Source organism: Pholcus phalangioides, unplaced genomic scaffold (assembly GCF_987345545.1).
Source record: "Pholcus phalangioides strain wild (caught in Gottingen) unplaced genomic scaffold, Ppha-v1.0 ptg000001l_1, whole genome shotgun sequence".
NCBI lineage: Eukaryota > Metazoa > Arthropoda > Arachnida > Araneae > Pholcidae > Pholcus > Pholcus phalangioides.
The window spans coordinates 912773-931591 of record NW_028301594.1 but is presented as its reverse complement, the minus strand read 5'-3'; the positions used below and the strand labels follow the sequence as shown (position 1 = coordinate 931591).

General features: G+C 35.5%; 1 protein-coding gene across 4 annotated transcripts; it reads left to right on the top strand.

Annotated features, from left to right (window-relative positions):
- Positions 1–1132: 1132 nt before the first annotated feature.
- LOC149089633 (clathrin heavy chain 1-like) lies at positions 1133–17864 on the top strand. Of its 4 annotated transcripts, none has more exons than XM_089232025.1 (10): positions 1133–1498; positions 3982–4094; positions 4996–5096; positions 7419–7549; positions 8197–8349; positions 8482–8600; positions 10502–10666; positions 12422–12538; positions 14014–14187; positions 16415–17864. In XM_089232025.1, the coding sequence occupies exons 2-10, from the start codon at positions 4035–4037 to the stop codon at positions 16568–16570; spliced, it is 1176 nt and encodes a 391-aa protein (XP_089088151.1). In that variant the 5' UTR covers positions 1133–1498; positions 3982–4034; the 3' UTR covers positions 16571–17864. The 4 variants fall into 4 exon arrangements, with proteins under 4 accessions (XP_089088151.1, XP_089088160.1, XP_089088204.1 ...); XM_089232034.1 differs by having other exon boundaries at positions 1325–1435; positions 16415–16659; XM_089232044.1 differs by having other exon boundaries at positions 1414–1483; positions 16415–16659.
- Positions 17865–18819: the final 955 nt, after the last annotated feature.

Sequence of the window (18819 nt, the reverse complement as noted above, 5' to 3'; positions counted from 1 at the left end):
AGAGGGGTTCACAAACTTTCCCCAACCGCGAGACTCCTTTCCGCTAACCAACGTTTATCGCGGCTCTCCCGACCAGTTCGACGAAGAATCTCTCCGAAAAACCCCTTCGTGAGGTCTGGGGCTCGGCGCAACGCCACATTAGAAACATAATACAGTAGAATCCCGTTATAACGAACTCTAAGAGACCGGAGAAATCACTTCGCTATAACGAAATTTCGTTATAAAGGAATTCCAGGTTTATGCATTGTTCCTATTGGTAAGCTTATCTGAGAAATTAGGAAAGTGTTCGCTAAAACGAGATTTTCGCTATATCGGTATTCGTAAAAACGGGATTCGACTGTATATTTAGTGTGGTGTTTCTCGGCGGTGCAAAGTTTGAGAACCCCTTAATCAGATTATATAAGAATTTTAAAAAAAAAATTAACTTTCGGTTTCGTTCGGAAGACCAAGACGGCTTTGACTTTTCGATCAACATTCGAATGAATATAATTTTTTTTAACAACTATTTTCTAATGAATTATGTCATACGTAAGAAAAAAAATAAAAATTCCAAAAGAATTTCATCATTCATGCATTTCACGCAGTATAAACAATGCATTATTATTAGGCTGACCATATTCCCTCGAGAGAAATACGGGAAATTGACATTACAAATACGGGAAAATACGGGACATTGCCAATTATCGCCAAGAACGACGCCAAATGAGAACAATGTTGCTAAATATTGCTGAAATTACGGAAAAATCGCAATGGTGGGATACGAAGCATTACTGCAAATTGCAGTGGATTTCACGAAATAAAACGTTCACCAAGGCAAATGTGAGAGATTAATGTGTTGTTATTTGTAGTTGTATTTATCATAATATAATTTAATAATTCAATTATTTATTTTATAATTCAATCTTTGACTTCAATGAAGAATAAAAAATCAAGTAGGCGTCATGCAAAAAACGGGAAAAACCGGGACACTTTTGCCAAAAAGTCGGGACGGCTAGAAAAAGAAAGAAAACCAGGACTGGACTGTCCCGGGACATACGGGACGTATGGTCATCTTAATTATTATAATTATTTATCATAATTTGTGTGAGTTTCCTCATCAGAAAACTCAGCACACCGTTTGTTAGTTATTTAGGTCTGTGATCGCTTGACTGACCTTTTAACAAAAAAAAAGAAAAAGGGAAGAAGAAACATTTTTAAAAGAAAGAATAAGAGAGAGAAAAAGATGTTTTTGTAAGTGGCGGCGATGCCTTCAGGGGCGATAATTGCTGCCTTCCTCGGGCACGCTTCACTTGACGCCAGGAATAGACATGGTGGTTTACGCCACTGCCGCTTCCCCCTCGATGGTACCACCTCGACTTCTCCTCGCAGTGTTTTGTTGTGAGAATTCTTACATTAAGTGATAGTTCCCGTCATGACCCCGCCGCAGCAACTCAAGGTAACGCTTTTGTTTGAAAGACTCTACAATTGCCGTTTTAATGACATGGTACTGTCCCGCTGTGTGAGTATATATGTATAAATAAACCCGCCCTTTCCTTTATTAATAAAGCTTCAACCAAATCATCATTTATCCATTGACTCCGGATAAGTTCATGGACAATAAGTGTCATTTAAAGTTAATTACTTGTTATCAATTGGAACTGGAAGGAAAACTTTTAGCAATGAGTTGTCTTTATGAGGATGTTTAGATTCACCATTTTTTAATTGTATTTATTTTATTTATGCATTTACAAAAAGCTGGTTGCACTTACATTGGGGGGGGGGGGGTGGAGAGCACCGAAAAAGGAGCAAATAATAATGTACACAGTGGCGTATTTACAGGTGGGGGTTTATATATATATATGTGTGTGTGTGTAGCGGGAAGCAAATTTAAGGAATGAGTAGTTGAGAAAAGTTAGAATGAAAGAAAGGCGTCAAAATTTGTATAAATCTCAATAAATCTCCTTTCCTAGACAATAAGGTTCTAGATAAGTAAGTGGCCTAAAGAGTTTACATGCACAGGAATCAACGAAAGAGTGACTTGGATCATGAGCAAGCATGTGAATGACCAGAAGACTGACATACACACAGTGCCGGATCGTGAATCGTGCGAACTACATAGCCTCAGTAAGTGTCAACTGAAGGGGGCCAACATATTACGCTGCCAAATTGTAAGGGAGGGGGTAATTTTTATGTCACCAAAATATTATTCGCGTACACTTGGAAAAAGCCCAGAACCAGCTCTTCATACAGAATAAGGGAATTAAGGGACCAGGTCAGTAAATGACCTGGAGCAAGTGCAAACATATGAATGACCAAAAGAGTGACTTACAGAGCATGAGGCCAGGCCAGTTAGTGACCTGGAGCAACTGCGAGCATGTGAATGACCAGAACAATGACCTGGAGCATCTGCGAGCATGTGAATGACCAGAACAATGACCTAGAGCATATGTAAACCTGTAAATGATCAAAAGAGTGACCTATAAAGCAAGGAACCGTGTCAGTGAGCGACAAAAAGAGTGATCTAGAGCATGGGTAAGCATGTGAGTGATTGAAAGTGTGGCAGAGTGTGTGAGCATGAGAGTGACTTAGAAACGTATGTGTACTCGCAGGAGTGGGGAAGATCTAGCCGGTTATACAGCATGGTGGCGATGGTTGATGTATGTTTTGTGAGCCTAATGTGAAGTTTGTTTCTGTGTGATGCTTGTTATATAGTGCTGCCATCTGTCATTCATTTTTCAAAAGATGAATGAAGTGATGATTGAAGATTTGTACCATTGTAGGTCTATGGCTCTTTGTAGCAAGACTTTTTAATAGGGGGATCAGCTCACATTCGCACCTCGAAGTTAAGAACCATTGCAAACCAACTTCAGCCTACCATGACTGTGCCGCCAGTAGGTTTGAACCCTTGTCCTCACAATTTGAGTCCATCACTATGACCACTCTACCACCACACCGGCACGTATATCAGGCTAGATTATGCTGGATTACTGGACGGTAGTTTAAAAGAGCCCATCTTATATAGTATAAGCTTCTGCCCACCAACTCTTTCTTTCAAACCGAGCACAGCTCAAGTCTACCACCACGGGCAATTTAGGTAGTTGTGCTGGAAGTGTTAGTGCGTGCACTTAACAGTCTGAGTGCATATCTAGTGTTGTAGCTGATTTTTCAGTGCTGCCATCTACATTTCGGAAATTGAATGAATAAAGTGTAATGATTGATAATTTGTATCATTTGCAGGCCTGTTGCTCTCTAAAGCAAGACTTTTTAATGAGCAGATCGGCTAGCGTTTGTGCTTCAAAGTTTGGAACCACAGAAAACCAACTTCAGCCAACCAATCACTGTGACACCAGTGGGGTTTGAACCCTGGTCGTTGTGATGCGAGTTTGTCACTATGACCATTTAACCATGACAGCGGCTCCCACAGACATGCAGTGACATGTTTTCCTAGTATACATTCATAGGAAACATCCCTAAAAATATCAAATTACCGCTCATGGCCAGATCATCCCCCGCCTACACAAGGGTGGTGCTCACAAAGCTCCAGCCCAGGTGCCCAGGATAATTACCATAATTTTTTTGTTTTGTTATGCTATAAATTCACTTTATAAAACAGCCTGTGGAAAGTCTTTCTTGGAGCCTGGGTAAAGATTCGGGGTCGTTAACTAGGCTTGGGCACCAAAAAAATTTACTTATTTTGCCTAATAACCCTTCCCAAAAAGGGCCCCCCCAAGGAAGAGTTCGCCCTGGGGCCCAGAAAAATCACTATGGCCCTGCAAAGATCCCAGTCTTAGGAACCCTACTCTAGGATGTGGAGGGGGGGGGGCATGGGTCGGATTAAAGAGCATCTACTGTATTAATCTTTTTGTAATATATGTGAGAGGGATTATGTACTTAGTGTGTGCTGTGCATATCTGGTTATCGCAGCTCCTGTTAATTTCTTTTGTAATCAAATGAGTCTTTGATTATATTATTATATATATATTATCTTCCATTTCATTATAGATGTAATGTTTCAATCCATTGTCTTTTGATAAACCGGACAGTGCTCTTCCAGCATGTATCGAGCAAAAGGCAGGTATTATAGACCACCATTTCGAATAACAGAGCTGCTGCAGGTATGGCAATTCTTATGTTCCTATGTACCACTGTTATACTGTGGAACCTTGATTAACTGAGGCATGGGGTCAGACCAAGGTTGGCTGATCACGTCCATAAAATGAATTAGATAAATTTTGAGTGTTTTAATTTTTTTTTTTTTTGTGAATTAAAGTTTTTATTTTCACTCCCGATGATTTAAGCATGTTTTTCAGTTATCCATGTTCCCCTTTCCCACACAGGTGTAGATCCTTGACGATGTGTCGGGAGAGGTGAATTGTGTAGTTTCGTTGGCTGGTCCCTGTATGTTATGAGACAAATTTGCCTGTATTATTCAGCTCTTGGGCGGGCTATCGATCCTATCACCCCCTTCCAGATCAGTGCATCAGCAAAAGTAGCCATCTTCAGTGGCGAATGAAGCTGAGGTTGATATCTTCATCCAGATTCAGGTGAAGTAGAAACAGACATTTTCAGATTCAGGTGAAGTAGAAACAGACATCTGTTCAGCTGTGAATGGAGTGGAAACAAGTATCTTCAGCTGCAAATGAGCCGAGACAAATATCCTCACCTAAGACAGGAAATGAGGTAGGTATCTTCAGAAGAATGGAGGCAGGCGAATCCAGGGCAACATGTCAGAAAATAGACTTATTTTATAGGTGCACATTGGGTCATCCATTTTTACGGGACAGACAAATTTCTCTTATATTTGCTCTCCTCTTTGATTCAGTTGTTCCTGCCATTAGCTTGGATAATCAAGGTTCTGCAGTATGTTGATTATTTAATTGCTTTGAAATCAGGTTCCCACTACATATTCCTTTTCAATATATGAATTCACTTCTAAACTGTGAAGAAACATTTCCTTCATAGTTATCAAGATATATCTTTATTTTTAAATTTCAACCCAGAATTTTCTTTATGCAGCTAACTCATTTAGGAATTCCCTTGGAGCACATAACGTGGTCGAGGGTCACAATGACATCTAATGAATGGATCTGTGTCCGGCATCGAACCTGCAACAACAAGTGAGAATTTTTATTGATGTCATTTGTATGCAGTTGCCTTATTTGTTACCTTGATAATTTTTTAAATTGCATGATGGATTATGCTATGTAGCGCAATTTTCGATCTTTGGGTAGCTGACGTTATTTCCCAACCACTTAAGACTAAAAAGGGCAGGAAATAACAATTTTATGTTTTAGAATTTTCTTGGATAATGGATTTTTATGTAGGAGAGTCATTAAGTAAGTCACAAAAGGTAATTAAAAAATAACTTACGGCGATAATCGCTTCAAAATTATTTTTATTTAGCGTATCAACATAATCTCCACCAATATTTGTGCACTTATCCCATCATTTTATCGGTGAATCAATACCTGCTGCATAAAAGTTATTTTGGTTGCTGTCTCAGCCTTGAACTTCATCATCTGCACAGTGTTTGTCTCCAAGATTTTTTTCTTTAGTGGACTAAACAGATGAAAATTGCTTTGTGCTAAGTCGGTGGATGTTTAAGTTTCCAACCAAAGTTTTTAATTGTCTCCTGTGTTAGGAGAGCTGTATATTGATCAGCCTGAATCAGTTCTTCCACCTGCTGCACTATTGATTCTGTCTCAATCAAAATGGGATGCCCTCTTTGATCATTGTCATGAATTTTTAAGTGACCATGAGAAAATTTCTTGACCTAATGTACACTGCTTTAGGTGATAAACACTTCTCTTTTGATAAAGAGGAAATATTTCTTTATGAATATTTTTTGCATCAAGTCCTTTTGCTAACAAAAATCGGAAAACAATGTTCTGCTCCTCTATCACACAATCATCGAGCACCATCACTATTTTGAAGCTGAATTATGCATGCGTGCAAATGCCGCGAGTTGATATGAAATGAATATCATAAAACTGGATAATACTGTCATCTAGTGACATTTTTTAAAATTATTTGTTATTAGGATACTTATTCTCATATTTTAAAGGCCAAATACTTCAAAAAACAAGATTATGTTAGTTTTAAGAAACTTCACAAGAATTTTATGTGATAAATGACAGTGTTATCCCTAGAATTGCCAGTTATTGGTCTTACAAATCTTAAGAATACCTAAGAATAACCATATTTCATTGAAACTAAAGGAAGATATTGTTGCCAATCAATCAATCATCAAAACCGTTGAATTGCCTCCCATTACCAAAAACCAAGTTACGCTGGGCAAGCATAATTCTGTAGCTTATTTTCTGTAGTAAAGATTAGAGGAGTGGCTATTATGAGATTAGAGTAAGTGCAATGGTGTAGTAAAGAATTCCCCAAAAAACTCAAGGGAGAGAAGCTCTGGGTATCTTTCTTTGCATGTTTAACAGAACAGAATGGACTGAGCATGACCAGGTTCTGTTGCTTAAATGATATAAGCTCATCTCTCTACAGGGCATTGTTATGCCAGAGAAAATTCTGAGTTACAAGGAGGAATTTTAAAAAAAGAAAAATAATTGGGTCCCTATCATGGGACCTAAAAGACTCCTGGTCTCTCTCATGTATATGCATTTGTATGCAATCACAGAAAACATGTGAGATCAGACATATACAAATAGAATCAAGTTAGAGTATGCTTAACAGCTTCGTAGGTACTCGCAGGACCAAAAACCATCTTGAGCCAGTGGGGAAACAAAAATGAAATGCACAATGTCTCTCCAAGTATAGTACATTGCAGCCTCTGCGCTCATCCAAATTCACCTTTAAAAATTCAAAGAAAGTGTGGATGCTAACTCAAAAGAGCACCTACACTGAGAAATTTTTGACTTTGAGCACCTACATTAGGGACAGCACGTGAAAAATATCATGGAGGTGACTTTTGTAAATGAAGTGTATATGAGAGTAAAGATGGAAAAAGTTAAATCATTTTTTTATTTATTAAAAATTCTATTTTTAATCTTATTTTGTTTTGATTTTAAGGAGAATAATAACCCTTTTCACATAATAATCCAGGTTAAGCAAACAATTATTTCTACCCAGAAGCAAAATAAGTTTCCTCTTTTTTATTATTTTATTACATAGCACAATTTAGCAATATAATTTCTGCAAAATCTGATATTTTATTATATTTCCATTGAGGGGAAAATGCGTAAAAATTCATTTTTTCAATTTTTAAGATTAATTTTTTTTTTGGGTCAGTTTCTCTCTTTATTTTAAATTTTTTGTGATAAAATTTTGAGATTTTGTGTATTTAAATTACGTTCACATAGTATAAAAACCATTAAAAAAACATATAAGCGCATGTTCTTTGTGAGCTTCGTTTAAATTTTTGTGTGTGTTTTGTATAGCAGTGACATTCAAACTATTTTTTTTTCCATTTACATCAGGAACTTGCATCAGAAGTGTGGAACTGCCATCACTATCCTTAATCCTCAAAATTCTCAACCTCATACTTTCCAGGCGTATTGTGCCACCAGTGCCAAAATGAATCCTGTTAAGCCATTGTTAGCATTAAGAGGTACAAAACATTTCTTGAAGTTGCTTATTTTATTTTTCTATTCCTTATGCAGTAGAAATTCTTCAAATTATTATTACTCTATATTCTCATGTATAAGCTGATTCCCACTCGCACCATTTGTGGATTACCCAAGCTGTTGAGGCAGGTCAAGTTATAGTTTATTTTCTCTTAAGCATGCACGATTTTCCATTCTGGCTGATCCTGAACAAAGAAATTTCATGTCATTTTAGTTGTTTTTCATACATTGTTTCATACCAGTATTTTACTCACTTTGCTGCCTTTCTGGTCAACCAAATGGATAATAATCCCTAAAAAGCTGGAAATTATTTAATAATCGTTTTTGGTGTTTGTTGCACATAATGTTGACAAACATTATGTGCAGTATTTAAGGTTTTTGAAAGTTCCCTTCAAACTATGGTTAAATTGTCATTAAAGCCAATAATAACCAACCAACTCTGTTCTTAGATTAACTTTTAAGGTTATTTAATTTTTTTCCCAGCTATAAAATATTTAAATGTGAAGGACTCTCCAAGGATGATATCACTCTCCGCTAGACCCAAAACTGTTGTATTTTTCTATGGATTCACACATAATTTGTACTCTAATAAGAAATTTTGCTCTGTATTAAATTGTACTCTTTATTTCAGCTGATTCCAGGTTCCATGTCTATGATTTAGAAAGCAAGAAATGCTGTTACCGCTGCCGTTTGGACTTCGATGTGAATCTGTGGACTTGGATAAACTCTTCCACGATAGCTATTGTGTCTGATTGTTATGTCTATCACTGGGACCTATTAGAAGGTAATCGTACTCCATGTTCTTGTCCTTGTCACTTCATCTTTTCAGTATTTTTAATTTGTTTTTTTAAAATTATTTTACTCATTTAAATTTTCAGTTTTACTCAAATTCCCAAATGTTTGTTTTTTTTTGTAGAAAATGTTTTTCCTGAAAGGGTTTTTCGGTTAGACAGTCGTATGGAAAACACCCAGCTGATCCGTTATACCGTCAATGATGGGTTAAATTGGTTTGCCCTGACAGGTCTTTTTGTTGAGGTATATCTTGATAAATATGCTGATCAAATTGCTTAGTTTTGTTCATAGTAAACTAGGATTAAAACCCCACCTTCACTCAAAGCAGAATGCTTTGCATGCAAGCAAAAATGTTCTGTGATGAAAAATTCCCATAGTAGGGTTTTTCTGCACAGAAAAATTATTTTCTTAAAATCCTTACTGAGATTATTTTGCAGCAGGACATTTTTGTTCTGTGACGTATGTCACAATTTTCAGCATATTCTGTTTTGGGGCTTAAAGTTTTTTTTATGTTATAAATAGAAAATGTTATTTGTGCTATATTGAACTTATATATTGTGTGTATAAATCAATGTCAGTTGAAATGTTCCCTGCCACCTTACAATTGCCAGCGTTAAATGCTCGTCTTGTATCTGGTACATCCCTACACTATGCCACGCTGCCCAGAAACGACGTCCTTCCACTTCTGTTCACTGGCTGTCCATCTCCACACATCATAGATTCTTGGCATACTACATTGAGGGGGGAATCAAAAGAAAAGATAAGAAAATTGTTGTGTGAAATTTTCTTTAAGCAACATCCGCAGAAGATAAGGGATTTATCTCCTCCATTCCTGTAAATCTGGATTGAATTGGATTTCGCGTTTAATACCACAAGGACCAATAAGGTCAAAATGTGCCAAAACAAATGATTAATTAAAAATAAGGTGAACCTTATTCTCGTCATGTTAAGAAAGTAAAACTATGTATGAAGCGTAAAACAATGACATGCTGTAAATCTGGTACCAGTGCCCCGTTAAGGACATTGGTTCATCTTCACCCTGACAGTGTGGTAGTGGCACTGTTTACAAGTGAGGATCATAATCAATCCATATACTAGTGAAGCTCTGAAGAAATTTTAAAGACCTTCAACAGTGCTCAAGAGTTGAAGTTGGTTTTCTGTAGTTTCCAACTTCAATGTGCGAATGCCAGCTGATCTCCCCATTAAAAAGTCTTGCCACAGAGAGCAATAGTACAATTACTCAATCATTACACTTCACTCACAGTTCGAAAAATAGATGGCAGATAGCAGCACTGTACATAACAAGCATCAATAATTTGAAATTTGCATCAAGAAAGCTGGGTTTGGTCATCTTAGTGATGAAGGACCAGATCTGATGGTTCACTAGAATTTCAACGATTCTCAGAACAATGTTGATGAAATTTCAAGATTTTATTTATTAATCAAAAAAAAAATTAATATCAAAAAAATTCAAGCTAGAAATTTAATTCGTGATTTTGTGGAAATGGACAGAGTTCACTACAAACTTGCAGCACCTTGACTGATACCAAAATTATTGCTGAATGTGTGACCGACTCAGGTGATTAAAATACAACATAAAATGCTTCAGAGGAATTCGAAAAAGTAACAGTGTGAAATATGCTGAACACATACTTTAAATATACTGCACCGTAATTAGGACCAAACTGAGAAGATAAGAGGCCCAAAATATTTGCAACTCTTGCTGGAGTATAGATGAAATTGTGAAGGCTCAAAAGAGCAAAAGAATATGCATCAATCTAAGCTTGCATATTAATAATAAATATGCATTTAAATAAGGTATGTAAATAAAATTGAATGGAACAAAAAAAATGGAAACATATTTTAGTACATATATTATGCATATAGTCTGATCAATCATTGATTGTGTAACTTATCAAATAATTTCATTAGTATGAAGTAAAATGTAGTATGGTATTTTTTAGTTTATATCAATCAAATTTTTCCTAATTTTTGCCTTGTATTTTCTTCCCTACTAAAATAACTATTTCTCAAACTCTATCTCAATTTTATTTTGGTCCCATCAGTTTCAAGATAGAGAGATTTGACTGAATATTGCATTTCAAGTCATTTTTTAAAAAATTGCTCTTTTATTATCATTGTAGGACAATAGAGTGGCAGGTGTGACACAGATATATAATAGTGATAGAGATCTTTGCCAGACCATTGAAGCTCATTGTGTACATTTTACATCTTACGTATTCAAAGGAAACATGAATCCTTCTTGGGTTTTAATTGTTGCTTCGAGGGGTATAAATGCCACTGGGAAGGTACATGATTTAAATTACAAATTGATAGAAATATATATCAATGTATATTGTTATAAATGCATTAAACATGAATAGTGTTAAGAAAATTTTTTTAGCCCTTTACATATAAAAAGGTTCTTTTCAGAAGTATTCTAGTAAGTTTTTATTTTGTAGTATGATTGCCATTGAACTAGTTTACCAATATCAGAACTTTCATTAGGGGCCATTCAAGTATTACGTAAGCAGATTTTCAGCCATTTTTGACCCCCCCCCCCCCCCCCCACCCAGCAAAATTTCGTCAGCAGCTTAGAATATTTCATATCTTCAAAAAGGGGTGGTTGATGACGTAAACAACCTTCAAACACCCCCCCCCCCTGTCGTCAAAAGTCAACAAATCCGAACCCCTACCCCCCGATGCTGACGTAATACTTGAATGACCCCTTATCATTGAAAATGATTTGAGTTAAAACTTCGAGCACATGTCTATATAGAACTCAAAAGGTTAATTATTAGTTTAGAATAGTATGTTAGATATACAAGCAAGTCTTCATGAAACAAAGTTGCCTCATTTCATTAAAGAAAAAAAAAGACCATATGTAATTCTCTGCAAAAAAAAAAACCATAAATATTCTTAACCAGGGATGCACCACCTCTGCCCATGAAAGGTGTTTGAGTGGGAAAGTATGTGTCAGTAGTAAAAAAGCTGACTATATTTTCTTCATAAAAATGTCCAAGTTGGGACCGACTAGGGGTATTGCCAATTATTGCTAAAAGAATTGTCGAAGAGGCGTGTAAAGTTGCCAATTTTTGCCAAAAATGGTTTTTAAAATTGCCAATTATAGTCAAAAAATATTTTCAAAAGTAAATAAAATTGCCAACTTTTTACTAAAAAATTGTCAGTGGTGGGAAATTGGCTACTGACTGCAACTCACAATGGATTCATTAAGATGAATGTATTTATTTGACTATAATTAATTATGATAATTAGTCATTATTACAATATAATTTTAGAATAAAGTTTTGAGAATAATACGAATCCTTAATTTCAGTAAAGAATAGCAATTTAAGCAATCTTTGTTAAAAATACAGGGAAAAAATGGGGCATTCTATAAAAAAAAGTTGGCATGGTTAAAATTATGGCAATGTCTCATAAAATACTGGCCTGCATATGGCAGAAATTCAGTGTTTTGGCCGGCAGTCTGAAAAAGGTTGTATACCCCTGATCTTGACTGTTCAGTTTTTAAAACGTGATTAGTGAAGCTTGGATTTTTATGACCTAAAAATTGTAGAGATAAATATTTGACCTAAAAAACATAGAAATATGACCTTAAATTAAAATAGAAATAGCAGATTCTTTTTGTGATTTGCATGATTAAAAATTTTTCAATGATTTTTTTTAATTTAAACGATCTTTCCAAATTCAAATGAAAGCCGTGCCCACCTTGCACACTATTACTATTATCTTTCAGAACGTTCTAGAATTGCACTTACTGAATTATGAGGTGCATTTTCAAATGTCCAAACAAAAGGGGTAAAATAACTGCTGTGTTATTTAGTTTCACACACCTTATAACTTTCTTATCACTAATTATAGTGCCTTCATGAGTTGGGAAATGAATTCATGATTTCCTTTCAAAAGAAAGAAAATCATGAAAAAAATTTTCTATGAATAAAATTTTATATTTCAACGTATCTGACTGTATAAAGGAATTATTATTTGCACAGAGTTTTGGAACTTTATTGAATAATGCTTGTCAAAATACATTTTTTCTGCAGCTCCATGTGATGGAATTAGGACCTCATGTGAGTGGCAACCTTGCTCCAACGTCACACACTGGAATGTTAGAATTTTATGATGTTTGGTGCCATTATGATTTCCCTTCGTCCATACAGGTAATATTTTTAGTTTCTAATCAAATTGTCAGTGGCATCTGTCTGGAACTAATCATTCTTTTATGTACAGTGGATACCCGCTTATTTATTTTTTTTCAAGAAAGAAGTCATTGTAGAAAATCTGTGTTAGTGGGAAAACACTTTAAATGGGAAATCTTGATGAATATTAGTATAAGTTGAGAGAGACATCGTAACAATAAGTCTTACTAAGCGGGAAACATTCTAAATGGGAAAGTTAAATGTGGGATCCACTGTATCTTTTTTTTTCATGTCAGTCAGTAATTACATGAATACAATTATCACAAACCTTTTGACAACTTTTTCCTCCTCTTAAAATAAAACTCTTAATTTATGGAAATTGAAATCATAAGATTATTACATATTTTATATTGTTTTGATTATTTTGTTTCAAATTTCTTATGATTTTACCTTAATGAAATTAATCGGAACTTAGCTTCTATACCCACCTTTAAGAAAATCTTTAAAAAATACCTCTTTTACTGACCGAATTACAATTTGAATTGATTTTATTCAAAATTGAAATTTTATTATTCCTTAAAAATAGGTGATTTAAAAATTTTTTAATTTATGGTGCTAGTGCTGATATGAATGAAATTTTTGTTTTGTATATTAAGTTTGGAATCTTTTATGTTCACGAAAAAAAGCAAAAAAAAAAAAAAAAAATCAAGTACTTACATGTGAGAAAAATATTTTTTTCTAACTAACAAAACTTACGTTCCTGATTGGGAACATTGGCTGTTGAAAGGTTAATATCACTAATATTAAACAATTCTATTTATATAACAATTTATGATGTAATGCAATTCTATTAGAATATTCACCTCATCACTCCCTTCACATTTGAATTTTTTCTTTGTCTAAAATCCACAGGCCCCTCTTGTTGAGTTAATTGCAATCACCTTCATAACAAAATTGTTTTTAATCTCTAAGCTTTTTTTCTCAAATATTACTTTTTTTTTCATTCTAGCAAAAATTTACGATAAAAATGTAACCCAATATTACTGCCACCATCAAATTTATATACAGTATTTTGTGTTTCCTTCCCCCACCCCCTTTCAATTATTACAATTATTATTATCTGTTATAATTGTACTGAGTTTTCTATCAGTATGTACTCTACAATGTTGTGATTACCAGTATGATCCAAGTCGGCTTCTTGGCAATCCCCCCCCCCCCCATTCTTTGTATTATATTATGATTTCTAAAAGGGAATAAAAATTACTGATTGGTTGAAGTAGTATAGTGACTCACAATCACATAGGCATTTATAACTAAGCTTTTTCAGAACAAATGGTGAAGAAAGTGTCTCAAATAGACGACAATGTACAAAAAATTCAATGTGTTAAAATTCTAGTTCCCCCTATTCAGATTTTTCTTTTGCATGTAAGCTGTGTTGTATTGTTTCTCATTTATGATAATGGATTTATATTTTTCTATTTTCCATTATATTATAGGTTAGTTCTAGAGTTGGCTTAGTGTATATTGTAACAAAGTATGGTATGCTTCACGTCCATGATCTGGAAACTTGCACTGCCCTCTGTTACTTGAATATATGCCCTGATGTTGTGTTCACCACTGCATTCAATTATGAAACTGAAGGAATCATCACAATATCAAGGAATGGTCAGGTATGATTATATTACTCAAATGTGTTTTTTCCCCTCTAATGGAATGATTGGCTTTTTTTTTGTCTTGCTCAGAAAAACATTGTTTAAAATCTATTGTTAATGAAATTGAGAGTATAGTTTGGTACAGGTATGGGCCAAAACTGTCTGGTCTTCATAGGTACACCTAAGCCATGTTGAAATCCTTTGGTGCATGGATGGGGTTGGAGATAATCTTGTATTGCAATTACTGTTTGATTAAAGGTGAAGGAGTTTTTAAGAATACTCCGATAAATCCAATCCCGAGAGATTGGAAACTGGCTAACGTTGTTCTGATATTTAAGAAGGGTAGTAGAGAAGCAGTGTTAAATTATCGTCCAGTGAGTTTGACGAGCTCCCTCTCGAAAATTTTGGAAATTATCAAAAGGCAGTTTGTGAAGTGGATAGACGAGAATAATATGTTGTCGGATAATCAGCATGGGTTCAGGAAGGGGAAGTCATGTGTAACTAACCTCCTTTGCTTCTATGATCACGTGACTAAGGCTTTGGGTAAGAGCAAAAATGTCTACGTTGTTTACCTTGATTTCCAGAAGGCATTCGATCGGGTCCAACATGGAAAACTCTTGAAGCGTGTACACGAGATTGGAATAGGGGGCAACTTGCTGAATTGGATAGAATCGTGGTTAAGAGATAGGTCGCAACGAGTTATGGTGAATGGGGAATTCTCTGGTTGGACAGACGTCACAAGCGGAGTTCCTCAGGGAAGTGTCCTTGACCCCCCATACTTTTTTCACTTTTTATCGACAAACTCGATCAGGGTATCGATGGGATTACTAGCAAATTCACAGATGATGTGAAGCTAATGGGGGTAATCGGGAATGAAAGCGATAGGGAGTTGCTGCAGACAACTTAAACAGGATTGTAGCGTGGGCAAATGAATGGAGCATGACATTTAGCGTAGATAAGTGCATGGTCGCTCATTTTGGTTTGAACAACACACGGTTCTCTTACGAGTTGAATGATGTCACTATCCCGGATGCAACTAGGGTCACCGATTTGGGAATTCTCATTGACGAGCGACTTAGGTTTTCTGAACATTGTTCAACGGTGGTCAAAAAATCGAATAGAATGCTTGGTCTCATTTTCAAAAAGGTCTCTTCGCGTTCTCCTAAAGTCATTCTTCCGCTTTTTCGAGGCTTAGTTCACTTAGTTCGTTCTGGACTGGGGTATGCTGTAAGGTTTTGGAGACCATACCTACAGAGGGACATAGACTTGGTTGAAGGGGTGCAGAGAAGAGCTACGCGTGTCCTTATTGGCACACAGGGCTTGAGTTATGAAGAGAGACTTTATTTTTTGAATGTTTACATTGGATGAGCGCAGGTGTCGAGGAGATATGATCGAAGTGTTCAAAATTTTCAATGGAATGGATAGGATGGACCATGAACTTTTAGTACACCGCCAATCGACTGCTTTTACAAGGGGACACCAGTATCGATTGGTGAGGGACAATGCAAGGCTACGGTGTCGCAGGGAATTTTTCTCTAATAGGGTTGTTAATAAATGGAATAGCTTACCCCCGGAGGTAGTAAATTGTAACACAATTGACACGTTTAAAAAGAAATACGATAAACATGTTGGGGTAAATCGAGAAGCTATCCATTCGTAGAATAAGACAACCATAAGTATTCTTTATGGGCATTGTATAATATTTTATCATGTGTATATGTTGTTTATAATTTGTGTTAATTGCATTTTTAATTGGGTTGCTGTATTTTTGAAATATATGACAACCATATTTTTATGGGCATCTTTTTATCAGCCACCTCGTTGGGCATTTTGTCTGTTGTGGCGTTGCATTTGTATAAACAAAATTTTGGGTTAACTGAGGTAGTTTTTCACGAATTCATTTTAAAAATTAAAAATTAGGTTCAATAAAATGATGTGCTAAGCCCTTAGCTTTGTGACAAACTCATTAAGATAATGCTACATCACGTAAAAGAGCTCCACAGATTACAAAGGTTACACAAATGCTTCTTAAAATAGGTGATGAAGCCCTTAGGGAAGGTGCTGGAGTAGATCAGGGCTGGGGTAGAAGTAACGGATACATGAAATCTCATGAGTTGGCTGAGCCGGGGGGCAGTGAGAATTTAATTTTTCAGAAGAGGTTTTCAAGAGTATAATAATTTTTTTTAATATTTTGAAGAGCAAAATATGATTATATAATATTGTTTTCTCCCCATTTTGGATACAGGTGTTGTCCGTAGATCTGAAGATGGATCATCTGGTTAGATATGTTTGGGAGGTTTGTAAAAGGACTCATATAGCTGAACGTCTTCTTCACGTGCTTCAGAAAGACAGAGAAGAAGAGGAGAATGAAAATGAACATATGTTGACTACAAAGCTTTGAGCAAAACAGAGACAACAGGTAGAGCTGTTGACTTGGGAGAGAATATCAAGTCTTAGTTGGTGATAAGAGAAAACAAGAAGTTTTTTAATTGGAATCTGTTTCCAAGATCTCAAATATATCATCAGAGTCATGTTATTTATTTCAAATTATGATCGAAGAGTTATTGTGATTGTTTTTGCTTTTTTTTACTTGAAAGTTAAAACTGCAAGTAATTATCATTGCATTCCATTGTTTTATTTATTTTATTTTACTTTTTTTTGTATAAATTCACGATGCTAAGCAATGTTTAGTGCTTTGAGCTGATTGTTTGATTATTTTGGTGAATAATGCAGCCATATTGATAATTTTTCAATGCATTTTTCAAATTAATTGCTCAGGAAATTCATATGGTTTGGTATTGGAAATAGTTTTTTATTTCCCCCAGGTAAATGATAATAAACTTTTTAATGAAACATTCAGGTATAATGTTCTAAAGTTAACCTCAGAGCAAAAATTTCTATCACTGTGTGATTTTTCTTTTCCTAATAAGTTAACATCATCCAGCCATTTCAGCAAGAAACCTACAATATATCTCTAGATATTTCATTCCCTTCTTTCCTGTTTTCATTTTGATGTGTTCTTTCTCAATAATAAAAGCCTAGCAAATATGAAGTCACATGGTTTTTGATCTGATATATCACCAGATGTCCATATGATGCTTTCTATGAACTTATTGCCAAGAATATTGTAATGGGACTATTGTAATTCCATACTCAAAAAAAGCTTTTAGCTGACATATCACTTCTGCAAGAAGGGATTTCACTTTAAGGAGACAACACTTCACTTTATGATGACTAAGACATCAGCAAAGGAAACATGATCTGGTTTTTGATTGTTCATGGTGAGATGAAAATCAGTTTTTTTCATCTCATTGAAAAACATTGTTAGATCTTCTGTACTGTTGCTTCATTGTGTAAAAATTTTAGGCACTCTCCAGTGATTTTTGAATTGTGGCTAATTTGCTGAGTACATATTTTTCAGCACTGGTCATAGAGTTTTTATATCACTATCTGATTATTTATTATAAAGTTTCATTTATTAGAGATTAACTGCTGGCACTTTAGTGAAGTCAATCATGCTCTATTTTAATTTTAACTCTTTAATGCCCAGATTGAAAGCCTGGGAGGTTCGGGGAAAATACCAAGTTTTTTGTGTTCAAAGTGGACTCCTCCAAATTTCGGCCACTTTCCTTCTCCCCACCCTTTCTCCATGAGTTTCTATTCATGCTACCCTTTGCATTGACGTTCACCCTTTCATTTCAATGAATTTTCAAGAGATAGTTTGTCTATACTGAAAACACCCCTTTCCTCTGAGTATTATCTCTTTGTAAAATGCATTGAGTACCCTTATCTTTCTATAAATGAAAAAGACTGGTATACATGTGTGTGTGAGTGCAAGGAGGTGTGATCCATACAGGTCTATTGTGTGAGAGAGTCTACTCTGTGTGTCAGTAAGGAAGACAGTAACTTTACTTGGATATAATCAGTTCATTCTCAAGGAGCATTCTAGTACATCAGCTTTTAAAATCCCATTGATAGGGCGTTGCAGTTGTCTTTTCTGTTCCCGCCTCTGACAAGAGCTTTCATCTTCCAAGTTGGTGACAAAAGTCCACCGAAACATACCCATACCCCCGTAGCTGGGCCGACTTGATGCGGTTACGGGCCTTAACCTACTCGGCCGATCTGGGCATTACAGAGTTAAATTTAAAATTTAAGTTGGGAACTTTCTATATGTAGTTGTATTGAAAAGTTTCTCTTGTGTGAAATAATAAATGTTTTTCTTCTCGAATTATGGTAATAAGTTCCTTAAAAACCTATCATTTATGACCAGTGTGTGGTCACAAGGACTGCATTGGGACTGGGTGAGACTGTCTACTTTGGTGGGTGCGAGTCAAGCCTGGACCAGCATCAGTATCATTCTGCAGCTGCGCCGGAATGCTGCAGCTGCGCCGGGAGGGTACTCTCCGCAGTGTGCGGTATCTCATACAAGATTCTTTATCAAGGTCTTTCCTCCCCCCCTTATAAAATAACTAAATGTTCAAAATTTTTATTAAAATGTAAATGCTGATACACATGAATCAGGGTTTTATGGCTTGAGATCATCAAGTTAAAGATAGGACAAGGATTAAATCTTCAAAATGGCAGCTATATTTATAGAGACACATATATTTTAAGTATTGATAAGAAACAAAGTATAAAGACAAATGATAA